This window comes from Manacus vitellinus, unplaced genomic scaffold, assembly GCF_001715985.3.
Source record: "Manacus vitellinus isolate BGI_N305 unplaced genomic scaffold, ASM171598v3 scaffold_0_pilon, whole genome shotgun sequence".
In the NCBI taxonomy this organism is placed as follows: Eukaryota; Metazoa; Chordata; class Aves; order Passeriformes; family Pipridae; genus Manacus; species Manacus vitellinus.
This window is the reverse complement of record NW_021938789.1, coordinates 56,138,847-56,153,970: the sequence shown is the minus strand read 5'-3', so window position 1 is coordinate 56,153,970 and position 15,124 is coordinate 56,138,847. Positions and strand designations below refer to the sequence as shown.

The 15,124-nt window shown below is 49.3% G+C and overlaps 1 protein-coding gene across 2 annotated transcripts in view; it reads right to left on the bottom strand.

The window, feature by feature from the left end:
• TMEM150C (transmembrane protein 150C) overlaps window positions 1–15,124 on the bottom strand; it is a 23,286-nt gene extending 8,162 nt beyond the window's left edge. Inside the window, exons 1-6 of one of the 2 annotated variants that reach the window (XM_029960539.1) lie at window positions 15,075–15,124; window positions 9,370–9,504; window positions 3,863–3,947; window positions 2,748–2,801; window positions 2,599–2,631; window positions 2,431–2,498 (exon numbers count right to left, since the gene is read on the bottom strand). In XM_029960539.1, coding sequence (XP_029816399.1) covers window positions 2,431–2,498; window positions 2,599–2,631; window positions 2,748–2,801; window positions 3,863–3,947; window positions 9,370–9,376 — 247 coding nt within the window. In that variant the 5' untranslated portion in view covers window positions 9,377–9,504; window positions 15,075–15,124. The remainder of the gene's footprint in view (window positions 1–2,430; window positions 2,499–2,598; window positions 2,632–2,747; window positions 2,802–3,862; window positions 3,948–9,369; window positions 9,505–15,074) is intronic. The other variant, XM_029960540.1, reaches the window with a different exon arrangement.

The following is a 15,124-nucleotide window of genomic DNA, read 5'->3' as shown; positions in this document are numbered from 1 at the left end:
TTTTCATCCCCAGCTAATTGTCAGGGACAGCCACCCTGTGACTACTTGAGCTCACATGTAGGAACTTTTTCATTTCTATTCTACAGTTTCATTTCTATTCTACAGAATCTTGAAATTATGTGATCTTTTTCTAAAACTCGGTAGGAATTACAAAAGAGATTTTAAAGTATTTTGTGCAAAAAAATGGCATTCTCAATTTCAGTAATTCCTACATTTCTAGTAGGTTTCTGTAGTTTTTCTCTCCTATAGCTTTGACACAACTAAAGTGGCCAGAGGTACAAGCTAAAAGCAGCTCTCAGAAGCACACAAATACAGCAGAGGAAAGTCTGACTTTATCTGCAAAGCAGATATTAGAACAGAAGAGACTATTTCTGTTGGAAGGGATCCACAACAATCATCTCATCCTACTGATGACAAATTCAGGGCTGACCAAAAGTTAAAGCATATTATTAAAGGGCAGTCTCCAGATGCTTCTTAAACAATGACAGGCTTGAGGCATTGACCACTTCACTAGGAATCCTGTTCCAGTGTTTGACTACTCTCTCAGTAGAGAAACGTTCAGTCTAAACTCCCTCTGATGCATCTTTTAATCATTCCATTGTGCCCTGTCACTGGATCCCAGGGAGAAGAGATCACCACCTCCCTCTCTCTGTCCCCTCCTCAGGAAGCTTGAGAGAGCAAAGAGGTTACCCCTCAGCCTCTTTGTCTCCAAACTAGACAAACCCAAAGTTCCTCATAGGACATTCCTTCCAGCCTGTCCACCAGCTTTGTCACCCTCCTCTGGGCACATTCAAGGACCTTCACAGCCTCCTTAAGTTGTGGGGCCCAGAACTGCACACGGTATTTAAGGTGAGGCTGCACCAATGCTGAGGACAGTGGGATAATCACCTCTTTTGAGGGGCTGATTGTGCTGTGTTTGATGCACCCCGGGATGGGGTTTGCCCGTTTGGCTACTGGGGCAAACACTTCTGACTCACACTGAGCTGCTGTCGACCAGCACCCTCAGATCCCTTTCTGAAGGGCTGCTCTCCAGCCACTCCTCTCCCTATTTATATTTGAGCCCAGAGTGACTCCAACCTAGGTGCAGGATGGAGATTTGGACTTGTTAAATTTCATCCCATTAATCACTGCCCATTGTTCCAGTCATCTAGAACTCTCTGAAAGGCATCTTGTTCCTCAAGAGATCCAACAGGACATCCTCATTTGGTATCATCAGCAAACTTGCTAATGGTGCCTTCACCTTCTGCATCCAGATCATTGATAAAAATATTGAACAGAACTGGCCCTAGTGATTGCATTATTCTTTAAACATGTCCAGAAGATCTCCATAATTTTTCCAGGAACTGAGGTTAGACTAAGAGGTTTGTAGTTCCTCAGGTCTTCCCTCATGCCCTTCTTGTAGACTGGAATAACACTGGCTGGCTTTCAGTTGGCAGAGACCTCCCCAGACTCCCAAGACCTTTGGTAGATGACTGAGAGGGGCCCTGCCAAAACATCCACTAGCTCCTTCAGGACTCCGGGATAAATCCCATCAGGACCAAGGGACTTGTGAGCATTCAGCTGATACAGCTGGTCCCTCACAGTTCCAGTACCTACAAATGGAAAATCACTGCTCCTGCACTTGTGGTCCTCTGACTCAGGGGACTGGGCAGCTCAAGGTCCATCAGCATTACTAAAGACTGAGACCAAAAAAAAAAAAAAAAGGCATTGAATGCCTCCACTTCTTCTTCATCCCTATTAGTCAGGTTACAAGTCTTCAACAAGTATCCATCCAATATTTTCTTTAGATCTCCTTTTGCCACTGACATATTTACAAACACCCTTCTTGTTGTCTGAAACTACTCTGGCCGGTTTCAAATCTAACTGAGCTTTCCCATCTTCTCCCTGCACATACAACCCACAGCTCTGAAATCTTCCTGGGAAGCCTGACCTTCCTTCCACAGATCACACACTGGCTTTTTCCTCTTGAGTGCCACAAGGAGTGCCCTGCTCAGCCAAGCTGTTTTTCTGCCCCACTTCTCGACCGCAATCCCATACAGTGGGATTGCCTGGCCTTGTGCTTCTAAAAGGTGGTTCTTAAAGACTGACCAGCAACTGTGGAGGCCTAAGACCTCAAAAGCATACTCCAAGGGTATTTAGGGGGACCACTCTGTTGTCCTTTTTTCTCATTACAGCAAAAATTCTAAACCATTCCATGATCACCATGCCCAAGGCAGTCACCCACCATCTCATCTCCCACAACACACGTGCAGTCTGGAGGTTATATTTCCCTAGTTATATTTCTTTTTTTGCCACGGGAAGAAGCAGCAATGAAAGTGCACAGTTTAAAAGATTTCACACCAACACATTCCAGAACAGTATGTATGGGATATTACTTCTGTTTCAGTGACTCTTAAACCGAGAAAGAAACATTCCACTGGTGGTTCCTACCTAGAAATGCCGCCATGTTCATGACTTGACTAAACACACAGCTTGCAGGAGGTGCATCACCTGCAATACTTGAAAATATAAAGTGTGTCATTGTAACTCTAGGATGGTAAAGACACATAAATAACAACCATTATCAGAAGGGTAACTGGAAGAAAATAATTCACTTACCTTATATAAGGTGGTCTTTTGGGACCAGGTTTCCTAAGAGACATAGGCATAGGAATAAAGATTCAAGGTTTTCTTTTCCATTTAGCTTTAATTGTTTTATTATTTTAAAGAAACAAGTGATTGAACATAAAGCCACAACCAGCTCTTACCTGTCTGGTACATTTAGTGGGAGAATTTTGTTATCTTCCACTGCTATAAAGTACCTGTCAAAAAGAAAGAAAAAAAAAAGATGTAAGTAGTGTAAAACCTCATCCTGGCTTTCATTCCAAATATCACCCAAACAACACATTAAGTGTCTCAAAGCTCCCTGGTAGGATCTGCTGGAGGCAGCCTGTGCTTCTCTCTGCTCAAGCAGGCAGTTTTGCTTATTTCCCAGCCTAGCTATGTGCCTTCCTTTGTGTTGCATCTGGTTTGCAGGTCAGGTAGACAAAGAGGGTCACTGAACTGAGCTGCCTTAAAAATAACCAGCCAAGGCAATGTTTTCATTTTTAATTTGAATAATTTGATTCATCAGGTTTACCATGGTCCTCCTTCCACAAAAGCTGTTTTAATACAGAGGGGATGGGACAAGAAGAACAACAAGCAATAGAGGTCAGACAAAAGGCTTAAGCTGCCCCTGCTGCTGAAAAACAACATCCACAGACCATGGCCAAAGCCACATCTTACAACATAAATGCTTCTCACGCTGAGCATAGCTGCTAATCACACATTTATTGCTCTCAAATTCATGCTGCAGTCATCTGCCTGCATGCTTGGAGAGAGTCCAGCTCAGGGAAATGCATGTCTTGTGTGCATTTTGGTAAGGAGCGTTAGGGAGAAAGTGAGGTGTCAGCATTAAGCTGCTGGCAGGTTCAGTGCAGTGCTGGATGCTGCAGATTTCGAGTTTCCACCCCAAAGCAGGGCCTAAGTGTTTCTCCAAGAGGTCTGCTGAGTCATTCAAAGAAAACATGTTTAAAGGGAATATTTGCATTTTTGTCTATCCCATTTCAGGCAGCTCCCAGGAACACGTGCCAGGAAGAAGGCAAGGTCAGAAGCTTGGCCTGGAGAGCATAGAAACTCAGAGATAAAAATGTGATCCTCCAAGCCATGAACTGGCAGAGACTGGCCCCTGCCCCTGTCGTGCGCCTTCCCAGCCCCACAGTAACTCCAGGACACAGCATCCCCAAAAGACTCTCTGTACTGAGACGCAGACCACACCTCAGTGGTACTTCAGACTGTCCCAGCCTGACTTGCTCTCCCAAATAACCGTCAGGAGAAAACTTACACTATCCATAATCCAGCTGATGTAAACAGGGTAAAGACTAGAGGTAAAAACATCCACACGCTGCATTTCTTCCCATCCATACCTGCTGGAAACAAAGAACAACGTAAAAACGAAAGAAAGGAGGGGGCAGAGGTACCCACCCACCTTGGCCCCCCTCGTTTGAAAGCACAAAGAGCATCCACACAGAAGGTGACAAAGCATCAAGTTCCTAATGGCCACTGCAAACCTTTCACACTGTCACTACTGGCATAAGGGGTTAAGCTGCTGCACACAGGCAGCATCATCCACAGGGTGCATAAAAACCAGGGCACAAACAGCCTGGGGCTGTGGAGCAGGAGACTTTTCAGACACACCTACAGAATCTGAGGGGGTTTTCAAAGGATTTTTCCTGAGCATTTTGCACAAGGTGACACCACAAGACCCGCAGCCCTAATTCCCTACTACTTCCCACCGGCACAAGGCAAAGCAGCCTCCTACCCAGGATCATTACCAATTCCACACGCTGCCCCAGCAAAGCCTGCAGCAGGAGGAGAGAAGGATGCACGTGCTGTGTCATAACCTCACAAAGCACACCACCGGCTCCCATCCCGGCCACAGTAATCAGCCAAAAATAATGTTTGGCCACACCCAGAGTGAAGCCAGGCTGATTGCCGGCACCCAGAGTGCTGTCAGGAGTCAGGATGAGGCGTTACAACTGGATGCAGGCACTTTGAAATCCTGCCTGTGGCGTAAGGATGCTGCGTACACCACCTCCCGAGGAAACATCTGTCCTCCAGGCAAGATCACACTGGGTGAGCATCTGGAATGCCAGGGCTGTTCCTGTAATATGTGCCATTCAGAAATGCTGCTGTGTTGCTGTGCTGCAGACACGGAGAGTCCTGTCTCCCTGCGAGTCCTCTGACAACGGATCAAGTATTTCCTTATGCTCTGTCCTCCCCCATACATGTCCCTCCCAGCACTGGCACAGCCAAGAGACAGAGAGTGAACAGCATGAGGCTCATGGCTCCAGCACCTGCTTTACTTTCCCCAGAGCAGCAGTACCTGTGCCCCTGCACTCTGCTTCCCTCCCATAGCCTGCTGCAGGGCAGGCATTTCCTGGGGTCACCAAGGCCCACACGGGACAGCGAGGCACCCTGGGGTGCCAGGGCAGCTTGGAGATGATGGCCTTTCACTAAAGCCTGCTTGTATTTGCAGCTTAATTACCTCATCCAGGTAAAAGGTCCTTAAAGCAATGACTCTCCCCTTTGCCCCAGAGAAGAAAGTGCTCCCACTGTTGTCTTCCTCCTCTCAGCTGCCCTGGCCTTCCTGTATCTGCAGCACAGGAGCCATGGTCTTTCTGGGCTGCTGCCTTGCTCTCTCCCCACTGTGAAGACCCACAGAAGAGAGTAAGCACCCCCACCATGCCACAGCAGCCCCCAGCTCACTGCTCCCCCAAGGCAGCCCCCCCCTGCAAAGGCAATACTGGCTTGACTGCTCAGGGCCCCAGACACCAACTCCCTCTCTGCCTTATAGTGACAGAGGCTGAAGGAATAGAGATGAGGCTCCCCACACTCTTTAGAAGGCATGGCAGCCTCACACTTGCCTCTATAGGTCAGTTGTCTTGTTCTCCCTGCAAATTGCCTAACAGGTGTACAAAACAACACCCTGGCAGTACCCTGAGTCACACCATGCTTGCACAAAACCATGAGGCCGTGATTTGGTGCTGCCTGTATGGATAGCCTCGAGTGAGGCTGAATTCCAAACCTCAAAACACAGAACAGCAATCAGGTAAGGTCTCTTCCCTGACCTGGGAGCAGAGAGAACTGCAGACAGGGACCATGAAATGATGCCAGTATTAAATATGTCGATTTAAAAGGCAGTCAGCTCCGTGCTTACAGATCTTTAGCACAGTCTAACAGATCAGAAGAAATTATCGATGAGGGGAGACTAAATTTCCACACCAATCTCACCTCTTTCCTCTCCTCTCGCACAGGAGACACACAGTGTTTCACAGCTCTGTTCCTGGCACAGCCCCCGCCGCAGCACTTCCAACTATTCCATGAAGTGCTGCCCTTGCCTTTTCCTCCCACTGCTCACCAGCAATGCAGCAGCATCCCTTACCTGGTGTTAGACATTACTCTGGTACTGGGAGACCCGTGCCAGCCATGTCAAAGACCACTTCCAGGTGGCACCTGCCTCACCTGTGCCCCTGATGGACCCTGGCAGCACGGTGCCTAAGTGCCAGTGCCCCACACAAGGAAGGCATAACTGTATCCAGGTTCCCCACTCCTGCCTTGGCTGAAGGAAGAAGGCAGGTAACATCACCTCTAGGTAACTACTGCCATTGATTCTCCTCTTCTCTCTGGTGGTGGCTGGACTAAGCCAAGGTAACACAAATCTTTCAGGTCAGGGGATGGCACATCTTATTGTTTACCCTTCCCCTTTGGAAAGGTACAAAAGATTCATTTACGCAATAAAAGCAAATAGCAGCCATAACACCTGGCTCCATTAATGGGTTGCCACAGCTCCTCCACCTTCCAGCATGCCTCCCAGCCAAAAAACAGCAGCCTTCACAAGCTATTTCACCATTGTCTGTCATGCAGAGAGGGAGGTGGCACGGGACTTTTCCCTCAGGTGGAGCAGTGAGGCAGCACACTGGGACAAGGACTCCACACCAGAATGAAGTGGGGAAATATGAAAATACTGTCCAGATAACCATTACTCTGTGCTGAGCTCTAAAATGGAGCAAGGCCAGGACTAGTACCCAACCTCATCAAAGTCAGAGCAACATGGATACAGATTCACTCCCTTGGAAAACAGCCCTGTGTTTAATATTCACTGTGCCACACAGAGTCCCCTTCCATCAACCACTAACAGAAAATGACATCTGAAATCATTGCATATTAAATGAATGATCAGTGCAGAGCACAGTGTCCTGATGGGAAGCCAGGTCCATAGTTCAGAGGAACACGTTCATTTGAGCCAGTTAAAAGGAACCACCCAGAGAAACAGCCCCCCCAGCACACACCTCATCACAGCTGGTTGGTTTGCACTGAGGACAGAGGACAGCACTCCCAGGGAGAACAAGGACCTGTGTAGAGCCAGGTCTTCACCAGAGCTCAGTGAACACCTCTCAGTGCTGGCCATTGGCACAGCCCAAACATGCTTGAACATGTTTTAGCATCCCCAGAGGATGGTTTAAAACCAGGGCTCAGCTCCTGCAAATTTCTCATTTACTCCCTGCTGTGTTACTCAGGTGCCAGGAACAAGACTACATGTAACCTCAACTTCTCCAAAGGAGAAACCACGGCATGTGCCAAACCTGCCCAGCTTTGCATTAGTGTTCAGCAGATATCACTCTCAGCAGTTGCCTTTGAGTTAACCTGTCCTTTTCAGGGATGTCCCCAGTGTTTGTGTCCTCCAGCCGGGAGACCTCCGTGCAGACGAAGACCAGCACCTCTAACAGCAGCCAGGTACAAGAGAATGAGGAAGGCAAGCATCAGCCTCCTCTGCAACACCACAGCAAATGGTTTAGGCAAAGTAAAATGCCAAGAGCAATAGGAAAAATAGCCTAAATTCTTTGTGGGAAATGTAGAAACAAATTCTTTGACAGTTAATTGCTCCACGGGGATGACGTAAAGCCAACCTTCCTTTCCACAGCTCTGTTCTGCATTGTTGACACAACCAGTGATGCCAAATCTGAGCAGTCAACTCCAGCTGGCAATAACAGCCATCTCTGCCAGCCCGTGTTTTCCCAAATAAACACACTGTGACCAAGAGGCAGTTGGTAATTGCCCACACCCATTTGTCTTCCATTTTTAAGGCTTGCACAGGAAGGCCTTCAGCAACAGAAATCCCTCATGCTGTAATGGATTCACAAGACTAATAAAAATGTTTTCAACTTCACAGCTGAACCCAGCCAGAATCAGCCCACCTCCTCAAAAGCTCACACTGTGGTTTTCCAGTCCCTCTTGACACATGCTCTCGCACCAGCATTGCAAAAACCCTGTCAAGGTGCACTCCTGATGCCAGCTAATATGGATCAGAGTCCAGAATTGCAAAGGGTTTCACATTAGCACGGCCCCGGTGTTTGTCTTGAGAATTTCTCTTAATGCAGGCTTACTCCCTTATCTCCAATTCCATTTTTATGTCTAAATCTGCTCAGACTGTCAGCTGTTTGCTCTGCTTATATTACCACTGCCCCACTACGCACCCTCAACCAATTAAGCTTCCATTCCTCTAATGTACACACTTCAATTACAGCAGGCAGCTCACCAAACATATACTGCTGCTTGATCAAGGTTCATTTAATGTGGACATCTTAATTTCATCTGCCAAGCAAAGTTACAGGCTCTTCCTGAAGCTGCTTTCACCAGAGAACACGAATGTAAGGAAGGACAAAATTACCATATTAACATATATCTTTTTTAAGACTAAAGCATCCAGATGCATTTCAAATGCATAATAAACCAGAGCAACTCTCCTGCATTTCATAGCACAAGGCCACCGAGCTATTTCAGAGAATAGATACGAAGCCAGAAGCACTGGGAGAAGGAGGACACTGTTCAAACCACAGAGCAAGTCATAAAGAATTGCTGCCAGTCAGGAACAATCAAAGGGGAACAAACAAAATTTGTCTTTTGGGGGAGCCCACTATAGCTCTCTGTTTCTTTTGAAAGCAAAAATAACCACAGTCACTTGATACCTAATCACTGTGAGTGGATACAAACCAGCACATTACATAACCTGCCACCCACAAGTCACAAATGCCAACATAACAAAGCAGAGCATTTTCAGGTTTATCTCAAGGTTTGAAGCGTGAGCACACAATGAGAGAGATAAGACGTGACAGAGTCTTGTAAATACGTAACAAAATGGTGGGGTAACAGGAAAAGAAGTGATCCCCTCTGTCAGCAGGGTATGACGTTCTGCTTGCTCCGGGTACCCGCCTACTGTCTCACGGATGTGCAGAAGTGCCATTTTCATTTATTCATATGAGAGGAATGGGAAAAGGTAAAGACATCTCTGGGTTGTGCACGGGGGAAGCAGGAGATGCTTCAGTAACCCTGCAACGATGTTGAGAGGCAATGCTTTCACCCACGGCAACATCCGTGCATGTTTCTTGTCTCGTCTCACACACCGAATGCACTCAGCGTGCTAATGAAATGTTCTGGCCAACATAAACCTATCGGACATAGGAAATGAAACCTTCCAGCCACCAAAAAGCAGGGGGCAGAAAAGGACATATTATTATCCACTTGCCCACATCGCCCCTCCAGGTTTCCCCCACGTAGCTGTCTCCTGCAGTTACGTACAGTTAATTTGTTATCAATTCTCTAAATACACATATACTTACATATATGCACATATAGAGATATATATATATATCCTGAGTGCCTTGGTAAGAAGACCACGCGACTGACAGATTGTCCGACCCAGAGATACTCCTGCAGCACTGCTGGGTCCCTACTGTCCTTCAAGAAGTGCCCTCAGTATTCTGCTTCCTGCTGCCACACATGAGTACTTACAGGCCATTTAGCAACCAGTGTTGAACTGCTGTGTTACAGGCAGAGACATCGACTGTGGACTCTTCTGGGCTGGCTCTGCCCTTCTCGCATCTGGCGTTGTACAGACCAGGCTCACCCCACTTCAAGGCCACGTTCCTGGATGTCATAAAAGAAAAATTAACATAATTTGCCACCGTAGGACCAAAGGGTTCTGCAGGCTTTGACAGCTCTGTGCTCTGACCCATGCACCTACATGAGCCCACACCGACTTCCATGAGGTCCCACTCATACCATGAGCAGGGCTTGGGCAGTCGTGGCCCTCAGCCTGCAAACAGGCCAAAGGAGGCAGAGGCAGGAGCTGGGTAAGGCAGAAGGTACACATCCAGTTCAGACGGAATGAGCTGGGTCAGCAGACAGTGAAACCAGCTGGGAGCAGCCAGGGTGAGCTGAGGAGCACTACATTTTGCAGGTGCTGTGTGTCTGCTTGCCCCAGGGATCCCATTCTGCCTGGGAGCACCCACTGCAAGATTCAGCCATTCTGGCTCCTCGTGACCTCAGAGGCTGCACAAGTCAGGTGGCAACCAGTCCCCTGTGAGTGCTCCCACCATATGTTGGACTGCCCGCATCCCAGGGCAGATATTACTTACCACCTCTCCAAGGGCAGATATTTAGGAATACCCACAGTGCCAGTAGCTCAGTGTGCAGCTGCAGTGTGAGCCTCAGGTTGTGCCCTGGGTGGGGGGAATGGCTGGAGCCCCAGGCAAGGGGCTGTGACCTGGCACCAACCCTTTGCCTGACAAAGGGCACAGGGACCTGTGGTGCTGGCCAGGGATGGCCGGTCAGCCAGAGACTCTGTAGGTTACAAAACAGTAAGAAGACCCCAGACTAAATATCACAATTGGAACAGGCTCACAGATTGTGAGGATATAAAAGCACAGGGATTCCTTAGTTCGGGGTCCCTCCCCAGAGGCACCAATTCGAGCTGTTTCTGTCCAGCTATTACTGCAGAATGATTCAATTCTTTAAAGGATCCAGAGATCTGGGACTACGCTATGGGAAACTTGGGGTCCAGGCAGTGAGGAAAACCTGTCAGACTGCCTGAGTGTGGGGTGTGTAGGGAGTCAAGCGAGACACCCATTGGGTCACTGGAACTGCCCACTGTGAAGGGGCTTCACTCCCAGCACTGAAAGTCTCAGGTGTGGGAGTGTGACTGCCAGAGTGGCTCCCGGATGGTCGGACAGGAAAGTTTCCCCAGTACAGAGATGCTCAAGACTGGGCTGCTTTCACCAGACTTCTGAGACACAAAGGAACCAAACCCCATAGTCTCTCACCACTGCCACCACAAGGGCATATTTTTCCCTTGCCCAATCCTTTTGTTTGGGATGTTTATGACAACAGCACTTACCCCAAAGTCCCAGCCAAACCCGAAAGCGAAGAGCTGATGGAAAATGAGGAGGACTATTTATCTCCTCAAAAAATTAAAGACAGCAAAGCTCTCCCTGCTTCAGCTATGCAGTGAAGAAAGAGTCTCTGAAACTGTCTCACTGCTCTGCAAGTAATACACAAATGCAGGCTGGTGTTATGGCAAAGCCCACAAAGTCAGAGGCACTGTGCAGTCTGTCCAGTGATCATCCTCTACCTCAACCACCCCAATGTAATGACCATTGTCTGAACTAGCAAAAAGCACAATGTCCCCTAAAGTACAGAGATCTTGTCAGTGTATTAATAGATTCATAGAGGTGTTTTATTTGCTCCCGAGTTCCAAAAACCACAAACGCCTTAAAGCGTCTCCAATCTGCCCAAGCAAGCAAAGCCAAGACACACATTACACCAGAAGGGGGTAGGAAGCCTGCCCAAAAGGTTTGTCCCATTATCAGGAAAAAAATGTAAGTGTTGGGAGTGGTAAAGAACACTCAACAGGGAGGTGAAACCTGGCAAAGAAAGAGACAGATATGTCATGTTGACTTACAGATAGCTTCGAAGGTAAGGAAAGACACACTAAGCCCAGGGGAACAGCCTTTGCAGAATGTTATTCCTGATCATATTGTCTCCTTTTCCAGTTTACAGATGAGAGAGTACAGGCCCTGGAAGCCCCAAACAGTTCCAGGTTTCCCTGCCTTTCCTATCCTGCCACTGTTTTTTTCCCCCAACAAACACAAGACATACACTCAAGCTACACAGCTTCCCACAGAGTGTAAGGAGGGCTTTTCCCGCCTGTTTACTTTGTCTTCTACCTCTCTTGTCCCTTGTACTCTTCTTCTGTTCATCTTTTGGAAGCATAAGCTCCTTCCTCCACTGCAGTTTGCAGCTCTACGCTTTTGAAGAGATGTTCACTATCCCCAAAGCATTTCCTTCAGTAAATGCCAGTCGGTCTGCACTTGTCATGGGGAAAACACCCAAGGCCTGTGAGCTTTTAGGGAGCGTGGCATAACACACCAAGCTTTCTCAGGACAGTTTTCCCTCACCAGCCTCTTCAGCCTGAGGACTCATGCCTCCTCCACAAAAAAAGAGGTCCTCTTCTCCTTGTATTAACCACCAAGGCCTCTGAGAAGCAGCCATGAGATGATGGGCCGGAGGGTGAGCTACAAGGAATGGATGCGCAGTACCCATGACCTGGCTTTTGTCATTACTCTAAAGTAGCCCTCTCTGGCATAGAGATTGTCATGGGTACAAACCACCATGTCAGTCTTTTGACTCTGTTTAGACCTGTGGAAATCATTTGCCCTGAGACAAGTATAAGGTAAGGAATCATACATTAGGCATTTTTGTGGTGTTCACCACTGCCTCGCCAGCATTCCTCATTTGTAGGAATTAGTAACATTTGCTTACCAGTGTCCCCAGCTGCTGCAACCAGAAATTGCTGTTTGTAGGGTGCTCAGATGAGCTATAAGAGGAAGGTGCCATACAGCCTTTCACTTCATGCAAACCTGTTGCAAACACAACAGACAGAGGGGACCAGGGAACAGCTTCCACCTGCTAAACGGTGGCCAAGCCTGCAAGCCTGCGTGACCAGCCTCTTCATCTCATCCAGAGGGCTTAAAACTTCTCATGTCTGTTGAAATATATTCAGAGCCAGACTTTTCTGTGGCACAGGAGACCACAATAAACCTAAGAGCATTCAGCTGGGCCAAGACCACACTGGGGAGGCTCTCCCTGACAAAGCTGTGGCCATCCTCAGTGGCTTGGCCAGGCAGAGACCTCTCCTGCAGTCCTGTGGTGCCAAAACTGAAGGGCCACTGGCTCTTCTGGCTCAGGCAGTCACCACTGGTAATCCCAGCGGCTCCTCATGGGAAGCAGGAAATCAGACAGGTCCCTAATTACCTGGATCTGCCCGAGATTAGGAAATCGAGGGGAGGACGCTGGGCACTCCCCCCACCACTGCAGCAGACCAGCCCACATCATCCCTGCTTTTTGCTTCCTTCCCTCTGCTACCCATGGGAGAGGCAGCCCAGACCTCTCCTAATGGCACCAGGGAGCACCTTGGCCTCCCCTCCCACCAGACCTGCCCAATATGCACCCAGTTCCACATGGCCAGGTGAGCACAGCTCAGCAGCTCCGAGTGCTGGGGAGGAGGCCTCTGCTCTTGTGTGCAGTGGGCAGGGTGGAGGGAAGGCTTCCCTCCTGTCCTGCACACAGGAGCAGCTCTCCCAGAGGGAGCCAGGTCTGCATGCCTGCCCATGGCAAACACTTCTCAGCTGAGTGAACAGCACTTGTACAGGGAGACTGCTGCTCTGGTAGGCACCTCTCACCTGCAGGCATGACCGTCCAGAGGTAACCTCAGCATAAAATATTTGCATTGTACCCCACGCAAGGTATAATAATCTATAGCCCTTTTAATGCTTCATTTCATGGTTTTTGAAGCTTCATCACTCTTCTTTTCCTCTCCTCCCATTCGCTCCATCTTTCTCTCCCCACCTGTCCACATGTTTTGCTTCCTTTTCACTCTCACCCTGCCTTCATCCCTGAACCTCAGGTGACTGCTTCTGCAACCTGCAGGGACCCAAGGCGAGGGGAGCCAGGCACCTAGAGACCTTTGCAAGTCTTCTTGAGACAGCAAAAACCCACCATTATTCCCACTTTAGACAACAGGGCCAGTGAGTTGCTCACTGAGAGACATCAGTGACCCAGAGGAGCGTGCACTCACAGAGTCCTGGTCCAAGCCTTCTACTGCACCTGCCAGCCACCCCCTGTCCCAGTGTATCCTTTCCAACATATTGCTTAGGATCTTCTCTCTCGTTTCTTAGAGACTTTTCTCCCTTTCTTTGCTTCCACTTAACCTGCAATTATAGCTCATTGTTTCAGCTTGGACTGCAGGATCAGGACCCTAAAGTGTCTCTGTTGGGCCAAACCACAATCTTCCAATGTCAGGCTGCCCGGAAATGGCTGGGGGAGGAGAGGAAACCATGGACACGACATTTCTTCCAAGGAAAAACAATTGACTGTGTTAGTGTTCATACAAGCACATATCCCTGCTCTGCATCTGAAAAGCAAACACTGCAGCACAAAGAATCTTAAAAGGGGAAATGAAACAACTGCACTGACTTTTAGCACCCGGGCTCAGAAAATGCTGACCACTGAGCATGAAGAACCAGAAGAAAATAATTTGACTTTTAATAATCAAGTCCCCTTCTTTTAGACAGTGTCATCTATTTGAGCAAGACACAACAGGCAGTCAGTGTGCCAGGATATACCTTTCACACACTGCCCTCCTCCATATTGAGTTGCTATCCATAATTAACCATATATGTGTACATTGCTATGGCATAAGGATTGTGTGAATGTTCATCAGAACATCCTTAAGGCCACTTTCACAAGAAGCTCTGTTTAAAAAGGAAAAAAAAAAAAAAGCAGAAGGGAAGGTTAACTCATAATTCCTGCAACCTTTCTAGCTCAAGGGCTCTGAATCAAAGGTCTGGCACAAGCATACTGCTGTAGGGAAAAGCTAAGATCCCAAGCAACCCCATCATCACCCTGGGACATCAGCACCCAGCATCTTTATATTGCTCAGAGGCAGGACCTCACCCTTCCTTCCTTCCCTGAGGGACCACAGCGGAGCCCAGTGGCCTTTCCCAAAACCTCTTCCCCTCCTGGGAATTTAGCCGGACACAGCCTGCATGTCCTGACAGGACATCCCGACAGGATCTGGGGAAGGCAGGACCTGTCCCACCCCACAACCTCAACCCAGGTGAGCTTCTCCGCAGACCCCTGTGCAGCAATCCTGGCAGAGGAGCTGCCGAGCTCTGTCACCATCACATCCCTCAGCCCCGAAGCGATGCCACAGAGGGATGAGAGGGTGAGAGGGATGCCGGAATCATGACCTGGGCGATCTCTTCCACAGCTGTGTCCTTCGGGCGCTGGTCGGAGCGGCTCTAATCCTCTTACCTCCCCCGTGCCTACCTGCCGTAAGCCAGCAAGCTCCAGGGCTGGCAGCACCGGGATCGCGGCTCCTCCCGCGCCCTGCAGCACCTGGCGGCGCCCCCGCCCGCCAGCCCTGCCCTGCCCTGCCCTGCCCTGCCCTGCCCACCCTGCCCTGCCCCGGCCCCGCTCGCACCCGCTGCCCGCGGGGGAGCTCCGGCACCGCCGGGGGCGCCGGGACCGCGGCCCGGGAAGGGCAGCTGGGCAGGGGGTGACGATTGGCGACAAGGAGGGGCGACGGCGAGACGGGAGGGGGTGTCTGGGCGCTCCAAGGGAGGCTCCCAGCCGCGGCTCCCGGGAGCGGCTCCTACCTGCGGGCGGCTCCGGCGGCGGCTCCGGCCTCGGTGGAGGCGGTGAGCGG